Raw genomic sequence first — 13,913 nt, forward strand, 5'->3', positions numbered from 1 at the left:
ATGTACACAATGGTTCCAGTGTTTAAAGAATTATAATATAAAAATACAAATACATGTGTTTCCTCAAAATGCTAAACTCAAAGTCACCATATGACTCAGAAATTCTGTTGATAGATATATACATCATAAACCATGTGCAAAAACATGAATGTTCATAGCAGTATTATTCATAATAGCCAAAAAGTGGAAACAACCTAAAAGTCCATAAGCTGATGGATGAACAAAATTTAAAATATTAATAAAATGTAATATTATTCAGCAATAAAAAAGGTGGCGCCAGTAGCTCAGTGAGTAGGGTGTGGCCCCATATACTGAGGGTGGCAGGTTCAAACCCGGCCCCGGCCAAACTGCAACAACAAAAAAATAGCCAGGTGTTGTGGCAGGTGCCTGTAGTCCCAGCTACTCGGGAGGCTGAGGCAAGAGAATTGCCTAAGTCCAAGACCTGGAGGTTGCTGTGAGCTGTGATGGCACAGCACCCTACCGAGGGTGACAAAGAGAAAAATAAAAAGGAGGAAATACTATTACATGCTACAGCAGGGATGAAATCTTGAAAACACGCTAAGTGAAAGAAGGCAGATGCAACACACCATATATTTTATGATTCCATTTACATGAAATGTTGAGGAGAACAGGCAGGTATCTAGAGACAGAGAATAAATGAATGACTGCCAAGGGCTGGGTAGCAGGGAGAGGGAGAGAGTGACCACCAGCGGATAAGCAGATTTTTAGGAGGAGCCATAAAAATGTTCTAAAATTAGGCTCTGCACCTGTGGCTCAAGTGGCTAAGGCACCAGCCACATACACCTGAGCTGGTGGGTTCGAATCCAGCCTGGGCCGCCAAACAACAATGACGGCTGCAACCAAAAAATAGCTGGGTGTTGTGGTGGGCGCCTGTAGTCCCAGCTACTTGGGAGGTGGAGGCAGGAGAACCACTTGAGCCCAGGAGTTGGAGGTTGCTGTGAGCTGTGATGCTACAGCACTCTACCCAGGGCGACAGCTTGAGGCTCTGTCTCAAAAAAAAAAAAAAAAAAGTTCTAAAATTAGATTGTGGTCATTGTTGAATGTATAAAAATAGCTATTAAATTTCATACTTTAAATGGGTAAAATGTAAGGGTATATGAATTATTCTCAATAAACCCACTAAAATGCATAGGAAAGAGACTTAAAGGACATACTGATATTTTAATGATTTTTTATCTCTGGATATTGGAATTGTGAAAGATTTTATTTTCTTTTTTTCTGCATTTTTCCAAATTTTCTATGATGAAAATAAATGCTATTTAAAACAAATAAATGAGGGATTTAGCCAATCAATGCTACTCTTAAGTGTGATGTGTGGATGGGTGCTAGTCCCTAAACTGTCACTGCTCTGCGACAAAATACAGAAATTGAGCGTAAATACCTAGAACCTTTTTTTTTTTTGAAATAGTCTCACTATGTCACCCTTGGTAGAGTGCTGTAATGTCACAGCTCACAGCAACCTCAAACTCTTGGGCTTAAGCAATCCTCTTGCCTCAGCCTCCCAAGTGGGACTACTCACACCCGCCACAACACCCAACTATTTTTTTGTTGCAGTTGTCGTTGTTTAGCAGGAACGGGCTGGGTTTGAATCTGCCAGCCTCAGTGTATGTGGCCAGCGCCCTACCCATTGAGCTACGGATGCTGAACCCTAGAACATTTTTTTTTTTTTTTTTTGTAGAGACAGAGTCTCACTTTATCACCCTCGATAGAGTGCCGTGGCCTCACACAGCTCACAGCAACCTCCAACTCCTGGGCTTAAGCGATTCTCTTGCCTCAGCCTCCCGAGTAGCTGGGACTACAGGCGCCCGCCACAACGCCCGGCTATTTTTTGGTTTGCAGTTCAGCCGGGGCCGGGTTTGAACCCGCCACCCTCGGTATATGGGGCCGGCGCCCTACCGACTGAGCCACAGGCGCCGCCCCCAGAACATTTTTAATAATTTTACATTGCTGTGCATCCAAATACTGTTCTTTTTTTTTTTTTTTTTTTTTTTGAGACAGAGTCTCAAGCTGTTGCCTGGGTAGAGTGCTGTGGCATTACAGCTCACAGCAACTTCAAACTCTTGGGCTTAAGAGATTCTCTTGCCTTAGCCTCCAAAGTAGCTGGGACTACCGGTGCCAGCCACAATGCCTGGCTATTCTTTTTTTTGCAGTTGTCATTGTTGTTTAGCAGGCCTGGGCCGGGTTTGAACCCACCAGCTTTGGTGTATGTGGCCAGCGCCCTACCCACTAAGCTACAGGTGCTGCCATGTACGACCATTTTTATTGTATTTTACTAAAGTATTAGTTCTCAGTGGATTGGGAGAAGAAAAAAAGACCTGATCCATGGGCGGCACCTGTGGCTCAGTCGGTAGGGCGCCGGCCCCATATACCGAGGGTGGAGGGTTCAAACCCGGCCCTGGCCGAACTGCAACAAAAAAATAGCCGGGCGTTGTGGCGGGCGCCTGTAGTCCCAGCTGCTCGGGAGGCTGAGGCAAGAGAATTGCTCAAGCCCAGGAGTTGGAGGTTGCTGTGAGCTGTGTGATGCCACGGCACTCTACCCAGGGCCATAAAGTAAAACTCTGTCTCCACAAAAAAAAAAGAAAAAAAGACCTGATCCTTCACCATAGTTAGAGAAGCCCTATGCTACTTAATTTCTGGTACCCTTTTCAGAAAATATTTAGATTAAAAGCTGTGAGTAGTGGGGTTGAGGAAAAAGAATAAAAACAAACAGATTAAAACAAGATATATAGGGGCAAACAGGATGGCTCATGCCTATAATCCTAGCACTTTGGGGAGGCTGAGGTGGGAGAATTGCTTGAGGCCAGAAGTTCAAGACCAGCCTGGGCAAAATAGTGACACACCTTCAGGAAAATAAAAAATTAGCTAGGCATGGTGGTGTGCACCTGAGGTACTCACTTGAGCCCAGGAGATTAAGGTTATAGTGATCTATGATCTGGCCACTGCACTCCTGCCTGGGCAACGGAGTGTCTCTGAAAACACACACACATACACACATATCCCATAATAATACAAATGATTAGAAATTATGTTTAGAAGGAAATAAAAGTAGAGGGCCCTGCTCCCAGTTCTCTTTGGAAGTGCTCTAAACTTTCTCTTTGTTCTTCCTCAATAAAATCTCTTTGTTACCCTAAAAAAAAAAAAAAAAAGTTTGTAGATTGAACAAAACAATTGAGAAAGAACAACCAAATCCCACCACCACCAGCTTGTTAAGGACGAGTGGACAGCAGGGGAGGGCCTAGCTTCACCTCAAACAGCAGCACCCTTAGGCAGAGACAGTGCTCTTGGCTACTAAGGCCTGAGCTTCCAAAATAAAACACTAAAAGGACAACAAACGGAAGTCTCCACCTACCTCTTGTTCCTGGTCCCACTGCTTGTTGTGGGACGTGAGTTGCTACAGGGATGGGACATGGGAAGGAGGCCTGCAAACCAGGTAAGGTGCAAAAGGCTCAGCCTGGGCTCAGCACCTGTGGCTCAAGCAGCTAAGGCGCCAGTCACATACACCTGAGCTGGTTCGAATCCATCCTGGGTCTGCCAAACAATGATGACTGCAACCAAAAAATAGCCTAAGGGTGGCGCCTATGGGTCAAAGGAGTAGGGCACTGGTCCCACATACCAGAGGTGGTAGGTTCAAACCTAACTCCAGCCAGAAACCGCAAAAAAAAAAAAACCCAGAAAAAAAAAATAGCCTGTAGTCCCAGCTACTTGGGAGGCAGAGGCAGAAGAATCACTTGAGCCCAGGAGTTGGAGGTTGCTGTGAGCTGTGATGTCACAGCACTCTACCCAGGGGACAGCTTGAGGCTCTGTCTCAAAAAAATTAAAAAAAAAAAAAAAAAAAAAGGCTCAGCCTGTACAATCCCTTGGGGGAGCCTGCTCCTTTGAAGTGCACTGGAAGGGCCATTGCATCTTCCTTGGGATGGAATCACAAGGTTGGGAAGTCTCCCTGAATGGATGAGCTAGATCAGCTTTAGTGCATTTCCCAGACATCTTAGGAAGGTGGAATCAGAGGTGGATCTGTTTTTCATAGACCTTGAAATTTGATCTTTGCTAAAAGTCATAGCAGGGAGTCAAGGAAGAATATGCCCACGTATAGGGTAAAAGCATTCTCTTTCACCAGTAGCTAAGAAAGGCCCTCCTCAACCTGGAAGTATGGAATGGAACCACTAGCATGGTTCAATGGTGGCTGAATCTTCCACTCCACATTCTGTCCTCATGACACCTGTAGCAGACCAGTGGACCAACGGACTTTAAAATGTTCTCCAGGATGGGTGTGAGCATAGGTGTTGTGTGTGGATGAAGCCAACAATACACTAACCCACTTTGGGGTGGCTTTATGCAATATTAATAGTACTCTGTTTCCGGGACGGCGCCTGTGGCTCAGTCGATAAGGCGCCGGCCCCATATACCGAGGGTGGCGGGTTCAAACCTGGCCCCGGCTGAACTGCAACCAAAAAATAGCTGAGTGCTGTGGCGGGCGCCTGTAGTCCCAGCTGCTCGGGAGGCTGAGGCAAGAGAATCATTTACGCCCAGGAGTTGGAGGTTGCTGTGAGCTGTGTGATGCCACAGCACTCTACCGAGGGCCATAAAGTGAGACTCTGTCTCTACAAAAAAAAATAAATACACAAACACCAGAGAAAATATCATCACCCCTATATTCAGGTAAGCCTTTTTCTTTCTCAGAGAAAGTCTGAGAAATCAGCTGGAATGGCAACATCATTAGCAGTTTCTACCCCAGAGTATTCCAGCTTAACACTTGAATTTGTTTTCCTTTCTTTATTTGCGGAGTGTAGTTTGTTTTGAGCCTTGTTTACTGGACCAATGTTTTTGATTAGTTTCTGAATGAAGTGCTTTCAAATGATAATAGACCTCTTAAAAACTGTAATCATCTTCCTCTTTGTATAATTTAATTTGATTGAAATAGGCCTAGATCGTACTTACTAATCCCTTATTACTTCATTAGCTTATCGAATCAGCTCAGCTGTTTTTGCTTCCAACTCTGCCTTTCAACACATATATTCTTCCTCCTTAGTGGAGAGGTTCAGTGGAGGTGTAGCAAGCTTCTTGAACGTGTGGTGTGAGCAGAGTTCCTGGATCACTGGGTCTCTGTAAAAGGCAGAGACTTCAATATGTGAAGTTAAAGGATGTCTGACATACTTAGTCGCCCGAACCCAATCACTGTCCCCCTTTGCCAATTTTTTAATTGGGTTTTTTTGTTCTTGCTGAGTTCTACAGAATTCTTTCTGTATGCTGGATATCAATCCGCTGTGAGACATGTGATTTACAAATATTTTCCCAACATTGCGTATGAAGTTAGTGGTATGTTGAGCTAGTTTGCTTCTGTTTCTCATTTGTTGAGTGGTTTTATCATGAAAGGGCGATAAAATTTTGTCAAATGCTTTTTCTGCATCAGTTGAGATGATGACTGCATCAGTTGAGATGTGGGGTTTTGCCTTTAATCTGCTAATGTGGTGTATTCCACTAGTTAATTAATTAATTATTTTTTGAGACAGAGCCTCAAGCTGTTGCCCCGGGAGTTCCGGGGCATTGCAGCTCACAGCAACCTCCAACTCCTGGGCTCAAGCGATTCTCCTGCCTCCCCTGTAGCAGGAAAACCGACGCAGACAGAAGACTCCAGGCACCAGTTGATAGAGGAAGCGGTGAGTTTATTCTGGCTGGGAGACTTGGCAGACTAGTGTCTCAAAAACCTCTTGCCTTTCTTTTTTTTTTTTTTTTTGCAGTTTTTGGCTGGGGCTGAGTTCGAACCCGCCACCTCCGGCATATGGGGCTGGCACCCCACTCCTTTGAGCCACAGGCACTGCTCCTTGCCTTTCTTTTATACATTTTTTTAGGGCTAGGGTGCACGTGAGAGTCATAAAGGATGTGAGGGACGTGACAAACATGAAAGTCTTGGGACTCAAGGGAAGGTCAGGTTGGCCCACGCCCTTGACACCAGGCTATCTGTCTTCAGAGGCGAGGGAAGGTTAAGGGAGTTACAAGGTTACTGTCTAGGCCCAGCGCATACCAAGGGAAGGATATACAGATATGCTACAGTAGAGGTAAGGAGTGTTACAGACTGTTTGGCTAATGCATATACAGAGTGGTCAGGACAGATCTTTAGCTCCTCTTTGACTCTCTTGCCTCACCACCTCCCGAGTAGCTGGGACTACAGGCACCTGCCACAATGCCCGGGTATTTTTTGGTTGCAGCCATCACTGTTGTTTGGTGGGCCCGGGCTGGATTCAAACCCACCACCTCAGGTGTATGTGGCTGGCGCCTTAGCTGCTTGAGCCACAGGTGCCGAGTCTCCACTAGTTAATTTTCATATGTTAAACCATCCTTGCATTTAAGGAATAAGTCCCACTTTGTCATGGTATATACTTCTTTTAATATGCTGCTGAATTTAGTTTGCTAGTAATTTTTTTGAGGATTTTTGCATCAATATTCATAAGGGATATTGGTCTTTAGTTTTCTTTTCTTGTAGTGGCTTTGGTATGAGGACAATGCCAGCCTCATAGAATGATTAGAAAGTGGTTCCTCCTCCCACTACTTCACTTGACTAACCTTAAAAAAAAAAAAAAGTGTTTCCTTTTCAGTTTTTTGAAAGAGTTTGAGAAAGATTGATGTTAATTTTTATTTAAATGTTTAGTAGAATTCCCAAGTGAAGCCTTGGTCCAGGGCTTTTTGTTGTTATTGTTGGGAGGTTTTTGATTATTGAACCAATCTCCATTATAGGTCTATTCAGATTTTCAATTTATGATTTAGTCTTGGTAGGTTTTGTGTTCCTAGGAATATTTGCATTTCATCTAGGTTACCCAATTTGGGGCAAATGATTATTTATAGCACTCTTAAGATCCTTTTTTATTTCTTTAAAATCAGTAGTAATGTCCTACCACAAATAATTTTTGAACAAACATTTGTGTGCCAGGCATGAAGTGTTAGGACCTGCAGACCTATCTCTGAGTAATACCTCATAATCTCACAGAGCTTATAGTACAGTACATTTAGAATGTAACTTAGCTGTGATGATGCCATGGCACTCTACCCCATGTGACAGAGTGAGACTCTGTCTCAAAAAACAAAAAATGTGGTTTAGAGACCAAAGTTAGGTAACTTTCCACTTTTCAGAATTATATTAACTACATATCTTTTAAATCTAAGAGTGTGAAAAAAGTAGGAAAAAAGAATAATACAAAGAATTGTATTAACTATACATATGAATTTAAGGTATTGATCCCCAAACCACATTCAGTGAAAGCCCTTATGGTGCAGTCTTATCAACCCTCACTTGTTGCTACTGCTATATGCTGTTCCAGGTCTCTAGTGTCAGAACATGTGTGGCAGACAGTCTTAGAGACAGGGCCAGCTAGCAGCAGTGACCTGTGGTCCAGCAGTACTCTTTCCTCCACACTCAAGTTCAGGCATGGGGATAGGGCTTTTTTTTCCACCTTAGTCAGGATATAGCAAATATCCACACAATAGAGGGTATAAGTGCACTAATCTTAAATATATAGTTTGATAGTAAATACGCATATGTTATACATTGCTTAATGACACAGATAAATCCTGGGAAAGGTGTTGTTAGACAATTTTGTTGTGCAAACATCATAGAATGTTGTGCAAACATCATAGAATGTTGCACACACATCACAGAATGTATTTACAGAGATGTATTGTGGTATAACCTACTGCTCATCTGGATGGACTATGGTACAGCCTATTGCTCCCAGGCTACAAACCCATGTAGCATATTACTGTACTGAATACTATAGGCAGTTGTAACACAATGGCAAATATTTTTATATCTAAACATAAGAAAGGTAGAGTAAAAATATGGCATTGTAATCTTATGAAATCACTATTGTATATGCAGTCTGTTATTGACTAAAATGTTGCTATGAGGTGTGTGCCTGTATATATAGATGCTCTTTTATTTATGATGGGATTACGTCTAATAAACCTATTGTAAGTTGAAAATATTCTAAGTCAAAATGCATTTAGTATACCTAATCTATCAAACATCACAGCTTAGGTTAGCCTACATTAAACATGATTCAAAACACTGATGTTAAGGGGCAGCGCCTGTGGCTCAAAGGGGTAGGGTGCTGGTCCCATATGCCAAAGGTGGTGGGTTCAAGCCCAGCCCTGGCCAAAAAAACCACAAAACACTGATGTTAGCCTACAACTGGATGAAATCATCCAATAGCCTATTTTATAATAAAATGTAATTTACTAAATGTAGTACATAAAGTATCAGCCTTTTGCCCTTGGGGTCATGCAGCTGACTGGGAGCTGCGGCAGCAGGGACCTGGAGAAAAAAACTTTGCATTTTTCCTTTTTCTTACCGCATATCACTAAATCGAGGTAAAAGCAAAATTCAAAATTTGAAATAGTTTCTACTGAATGTGTATTGCTTTCGCACCATTACAAAGTCTAAAAATTGTAAATCGAACTTTTGTTAGTCAAGGACCATCTCTGCTTCTGTAACCATCAGTGAATTGGCATAAAATATTTGTCTTCCCAGTAAAAGCTTTTATATGTACATGGTATATGAGCAGATTTGAGCTTGTACAGTCTTATTCTGGCAGCATATAATAAGGAGTGTAAGGGGGTCCGAACCTTCATCTGGGAGCCTTGGCTGCAGGAATTGTCCAGGAATTCCATTGACTCTGCCAGGAGTTGCTCAGACATTCACATATTCTGCAAAATTGGCTTTGACCTTAGCCCTCCAACAAATTCTACTTGTGCTTACAGACATCACACCTCCACGCCCTAGTTCATTCATTTGTGGAATGCGCAGGTCCTTATTTGGTAGAATATCCAAAGATAATGAAGCTGCGGTCTCTGCCCTTCCGGAGAAGATCCAGCCAGAGTCACTGTAGCCCAAAGACCGCCTGCTGTGGTTTGAATGACTCCCCTGCAAAATTCCTGTGCTGAAAACTTAATCTCCAAGGCAACAGTGTTGAGAGCTTTTTGGGAGGTGTTTAGTTCCTGAGAATTCTGCCCTTAGAACAGATCAATACCATTACAAAAAGGGCTTGGGGGAGTGGGTCCACTCTCTTCTCTTCTGCCCTTGGGGCACACCGTTCCTCCCCTACCAGAGGACGAGCATTCAGAAGCACTGTCCTGGCAGCAGAGAGACCAGGACTTTCCAGGCCTCAGAACTGTGAGAAATAAATTTCTTTTCTGTATCAATTACCCAATCTGTGGCATTCTGTTACAGCAGCACAAAACAGACCAAGATACCCCTTGCTCCCCAGGCTCACCTTTGACTTTTCTATGTGTAACTGCCATATTCTCTTGTACCCTCCTTAGAAAATTCTAGCTCCACTCTCTCCCTCATTTTTGGGCATAACTCATTTTTACCTGAAGTCAGGTCGGGCCAGGACCATCTTCCCTCTGCCCATCTTGTCTCAGTCTGGCTTTCTCAGACATGGCCATTAGAGCTGCCTGTTCTCTTGCATGTCCAGAAAGTAGGTACAATGAAGTGGCCTTAGAAGGACATGGGCTATTTAGCCTGGAGAAATCACCATTAACAAGTAAGTTGATTCTTGACCTTGGAGCTATAAAGAGGGATTTTATAAGAAGGAATTGGACCAATTGTTCATGGTCTGTAAAGAAGCAACAAAAGGAGCAGGTTTGGATTAGGAAAGGAAAGATGGTATTTGAAGAGCAGATAGAAAGTCCTTGTCCAAAGAATGATAGAGACAATGCCATAAAGCCTCCACCCTGAGCCCCTCAGAGGAGAGGACAGATAGGTGACAACCGAGGAGAGTTCAGGGGCTCTCCTGTCCCTGGGTGACCGGCTGGGCTGCCACTCTGGCCTCTGTAACTCCAGGGCTCCATGATTCTATGATGTCACTGAAGGGAGAAGAATGGGGAGCTGGGCTCAGCTCCAGCTGCTCCTATTCCTCTCTCCTCTGGATTCGGATAGTTTTTGGGGTGAGGGGAGGTGAGCTGAGTGATCACACGTGTCCCAGCTCAGTCTCCCCTCCAGCCACCTCAGCCCCCACCAAATTTATGGAGAGAAATTAGCCAGTGTGAGTCAACAGCATGAAACAAGCAGAGCATCTTTTATGAAGCTGAACTGATCGAAAGAGCAACAGTGAAAACAGCCTTTTATTCCTCTGTTTCTAGAAAACTTAAAGAACAAGAGAACTACATTCAAACTGAGCTGGAAAAGAATAGTTGGACAATCTGTGATTGTGAGAGTGGATGAGTCTTCTAGCTAAAACTACGAATTTTGAAACCACAGCAGTCACTTTCTTCATCATCCTTCTAATTTGCCTCATTTGCATCTTCCTTTTATTGGTGGTTTTTTTCTATAAATGGTATAAATCCATGCTGACAAATTGGGATCAGATTTCAAGTCACACTAACAGATGTATCTAGAAATAATATTAAACAATTTAAAATAGAACAATTAATAATGCCCTAGCTATCTACTTTTTCCATTTCAGGGCTTTAGAAATGCTAATTTCCATTTAAAAGTGAAGTTTCTATGGCATACCTTAAAATCAGGGTAATTCTTCCTTTTCTAATTTCTTTTTTTTTAAATTTTATTTATTTATTTATTTTGCTTGTTTGTTTTTAGTTTTCAAGGCAAAAGAGATGAAGAGGGAGAAACACTTCCTTGTACAGATGCTGATGGAGGTGCTTGTGCAGCTGCTGATGGGGAGACGAATAACCCAGAAGACCAAGGGAAGTAAGTCTCTTTCTTAGGATGTGGTAGAAAGCCATTTTTGAAACGCATGAATTTTTAAAATCCTGCTGATTTGTTTTCCAGGGACGTAGTGGAAACGGTGCCAGTGAGGCCTGGCATTCTTGTCCAGAGACACCCTAGGGAAGGCTCAAGGAGAGGGAGCAAGGAGAGAGATCAGAACAAAACAAAAGACGAAGGTCAAGAGGTGATGTGTTTTTCCACTCTCAAGGGGCAAATTAGAATGACTGAAAAGGAGGTAAATTATTCAGCAAGGTATAAAAATAAGGGATGGAGTTGCCTACCACTTAGGTTTGTATTTGGAAAAAGTTCAGTGCCCACAGTCACTTAAACCATTCTTCTTAGCCTGTTGATTGTTGTCATTAAACCACCTACATATGCCACGTCTAGAAATGTGCTCATTCTTCATTCCTCCATTTGTGTTTTTCCTAATAGTTCCCCTTCAGTTTATTTTACTCAGAAAGCTAGGATCTTAGAGCTATAAGAAATGATATGGGGATCTGGGTGACGCATGTGGCTCAGTGGGTGGGGTGCCGGCTCCATATACCGAGGGTGGCAGGTTTGAACCCGGCCCTGGACAAACTGCAACAAAAGAAATAGCTGGGCGTTGTGGTGGGTGCCCGTGGTCCCAGCTACTCAGGAGGCGGAGGCAGGAGAATCGCCTAGGCCCAGGAGTTGGAGGTTGCTGTGAGCTGTGACGCCACGAACTCTACCGAGGGCAATGGGGGTGACACTTTATCTCTAAAGAAAAAAAAGAAAAGAAATGATATAGGGATCTAACCCTCTCCTATTACCAAAATGAGATGAATTATTTCTTCTCCACCATGGCCAAGCTCAGGACCACACTGAATGTCCCTGCACTAGTTCCGGGCTCCTCCTGCCACAGCAGAAGACATGGCCAGGGCCTTCTGGAACTCCATGTCTGGGGCTCCCTGATGAGAACAGCTCACATGCCCTCCCACACCACACCAGCCATACCCAGTCCATGACAGAGTGAAAGTCCAGGTGGCTCTTGAGTTTGACCAATTCATAGAGAAAATAACATATATCACCAAATGTTATTTAAATGTGTCAATGTATGCTTGTATAACCATAGAAATATGAAAATGTGATCATGGTGGATTATCACTGCTTCCCTATATTATTTAGAAATACTCTTTCTGTTTCTCATTAACAATGTAAGTATATTCTGCTGTCTATCTATCATCTATCTATCTATCTATCATCTATCTATATTTTAAATGACCAGGACCACTGATAAGATATCCCATTATATTTTTAAAAGCAAAGCTTGTTATGTTCATAACTTGATCATTTCTGGTGTTTGTCCCGTTTTCTTGCAGGACGACAATTTGCAGAAAACAACTACATCTCTCAGTAGAGTTCATTCAGGTGCTGACAGCCAAAAAAGACCTTTAAAAGGAGTGACATTTTCTAGGGAGGTAATTGTTGTGGATCTTGGGAATGAATACCCTATCCCTCGAAGCTATACTAGAGAACATAAAGAGAGAAAGTGAAGCCCAAAAAAGGCTAAGAGTGAAAGAAAGTGTAACCTTTGACTATCATTGGAATGACTGAGGGTACAAAATCACATTCAAACAGTAAAATAATGGGGATTGAGCAAATACAGATAGTATTTTACCTTTGTGTAGAAAGAAGTGAGTCACATGCAAAATTCTGTAAGTAAAATGCTCAGAGGTTGAATATAGTTTTTTAAAAATCAAATCTGAGTTTAAGAAATTGATTGTATTAAGTGTCCTTAAAACTCTGTCTACTCACTCTTCTAACATGTGAATAAAGTTATTTGTGTTTTTGCCCGTCTATTAGGTAAATCATATTCAAAGGGGATTTTCCAATGTATTCTATCAATATTTTAATAAATTTAAAATTGGAGAAAATAATTAAATGATTCCTCATTGCCCTCTCTGGATAACTTTTTTCCTAAATAATAAATGTTGTTACATGGCTTGAATCAGGGCTCTAAGGGTGCTCATCACCCGAATAGTATTCCTTGTACCCTTTAGCTACGTTTCCCCCTCTGATCCTCTTCCCCACTCCCCACTTGATTTCCAGTGACTTTTACATGTGTAGCCACCAGTTAGTTCCTTATGAGAGAGTACATGTGGTGTTTGTTTTCCCATTCTTGAGATATTTTGCTTAGTACAATGGTCTCCAGTTCCTTCCAAATTGCTGCAAAGGCATTAATTCATCCTTTTCTATGTCTAAGTAGTACTCCATGGTATACATATACCACATTTTGTTAATCCACTCACGAATTGATGGGAACTTGGGTTGATTTCACATCTTTGCAATTGTGAATTGTGCTGTGATAAACATTTAAGTGCAGAGGTCTTTTTGATAAAATGGCTTCTTTTGAGAAGATCCCAGTAATGGGATTGTTGGATCAAATGGCAGGTTTACTTTTAGTTCTTTGAGGAATCTCCATACTGTTTCCATAGAGGTTGTGCTAATTTGCAGTCCCACCAACAGTGTATAGTTCCTTTCTTTCTGCATCCACACCGGCATCTATTGTTTTTGGGCTTTTTAATAAGAGCCAATCTAACAGGAGTGAGGTGATATCTCCTTATGGTTTTAATTTGCATTTCCCTGATGATTAGTGATGTTGAGCATTTTCCCCATATGTTTCTTGGCCATTTGTCTGTCTTCAAGGGGGATTTTTGAAACAGTAGCTGATCTGGATGCTGTTTCTGATCACAGGAATTCATGACCAAATAACATTCCAGCTATCCTACTTGGGAGGCTGAGGCAAGAGAATTGCTTAAGCCCAGGAGTTGGAGGTTGCTGTGAGCTGTGTGAGGCCACGGCACTCTACCGAGGGCCATAAAGTGAGACTCTGTCTCTACAAAAAAAAAACAAAAAACATTCCAGCTATCATCATGGACACTTCCAACAAACTTCCACTAGAGTTTTCCACTACATAATCCCCACTGAAGTCAGTCTTGAAACTTTTCTTGTATTGACAATGGCTTTTTATTTATTTATTTTTCGGAGGACAGAGTCTTGCTACGTTGCTCTGGGTAGAGTGAAGTGGCATCACAGCTCACAGCAACCTCCAACTCTTGGGCTTAAGTGATTCTCTTGCCTCAGCTTCCCAAGTAGCTGGGACTACAGGTGCCCGCCACAACACCCGGCTGTTTTTGTTGTTGTTGTTGTTGAG

General features: G+C 42.5%; 1 protein-coding gene across 1 annotated transcript; it reads left to right on the plus strand.

The window, feature by feature from the left end:
- Positions 1–10,230: 10,230 nt before the first annotated feature.
- C4H2orf74 (chromosome 4 C2orf74 homolog) lies at positions 10,231–12,547 on the plus strand. Its single transcript, XM_053589336.1, has 4 exons — positions 10,231–10,346; positions 10,610–10,720; positions 10,802–10,973; positions 12,079–12,547. The coding sequence occupies exons 1-4, from the start codon at positions 10,231–10,233 to the stop codon at positions 12,250–12,252; spliced, it is 573 nt and encodes a 190-aa protein (XP_053445311.1). The 3' UTR covers positions 12,253–12,547.
- The last annotated feature ends 1,366 nt before the right edge of the window (positions 12,548–13,913 follow it).

This window comes from Nycticebus coucang, chromosome 4 (genome assembly GCF_027406575.1).
Source record: "Nycticebus coucang isolate mNycCou1 chromosome 4, mNycCou1.pri, whole genome shotgun sequence".
In the NCBI taxonomy this organism is placed as follows: Eukaryota; Metazoa; Chordata; class Mammalia; order Primates; family Lorisidae; genus Nycticebus; species Nycticebus coucang.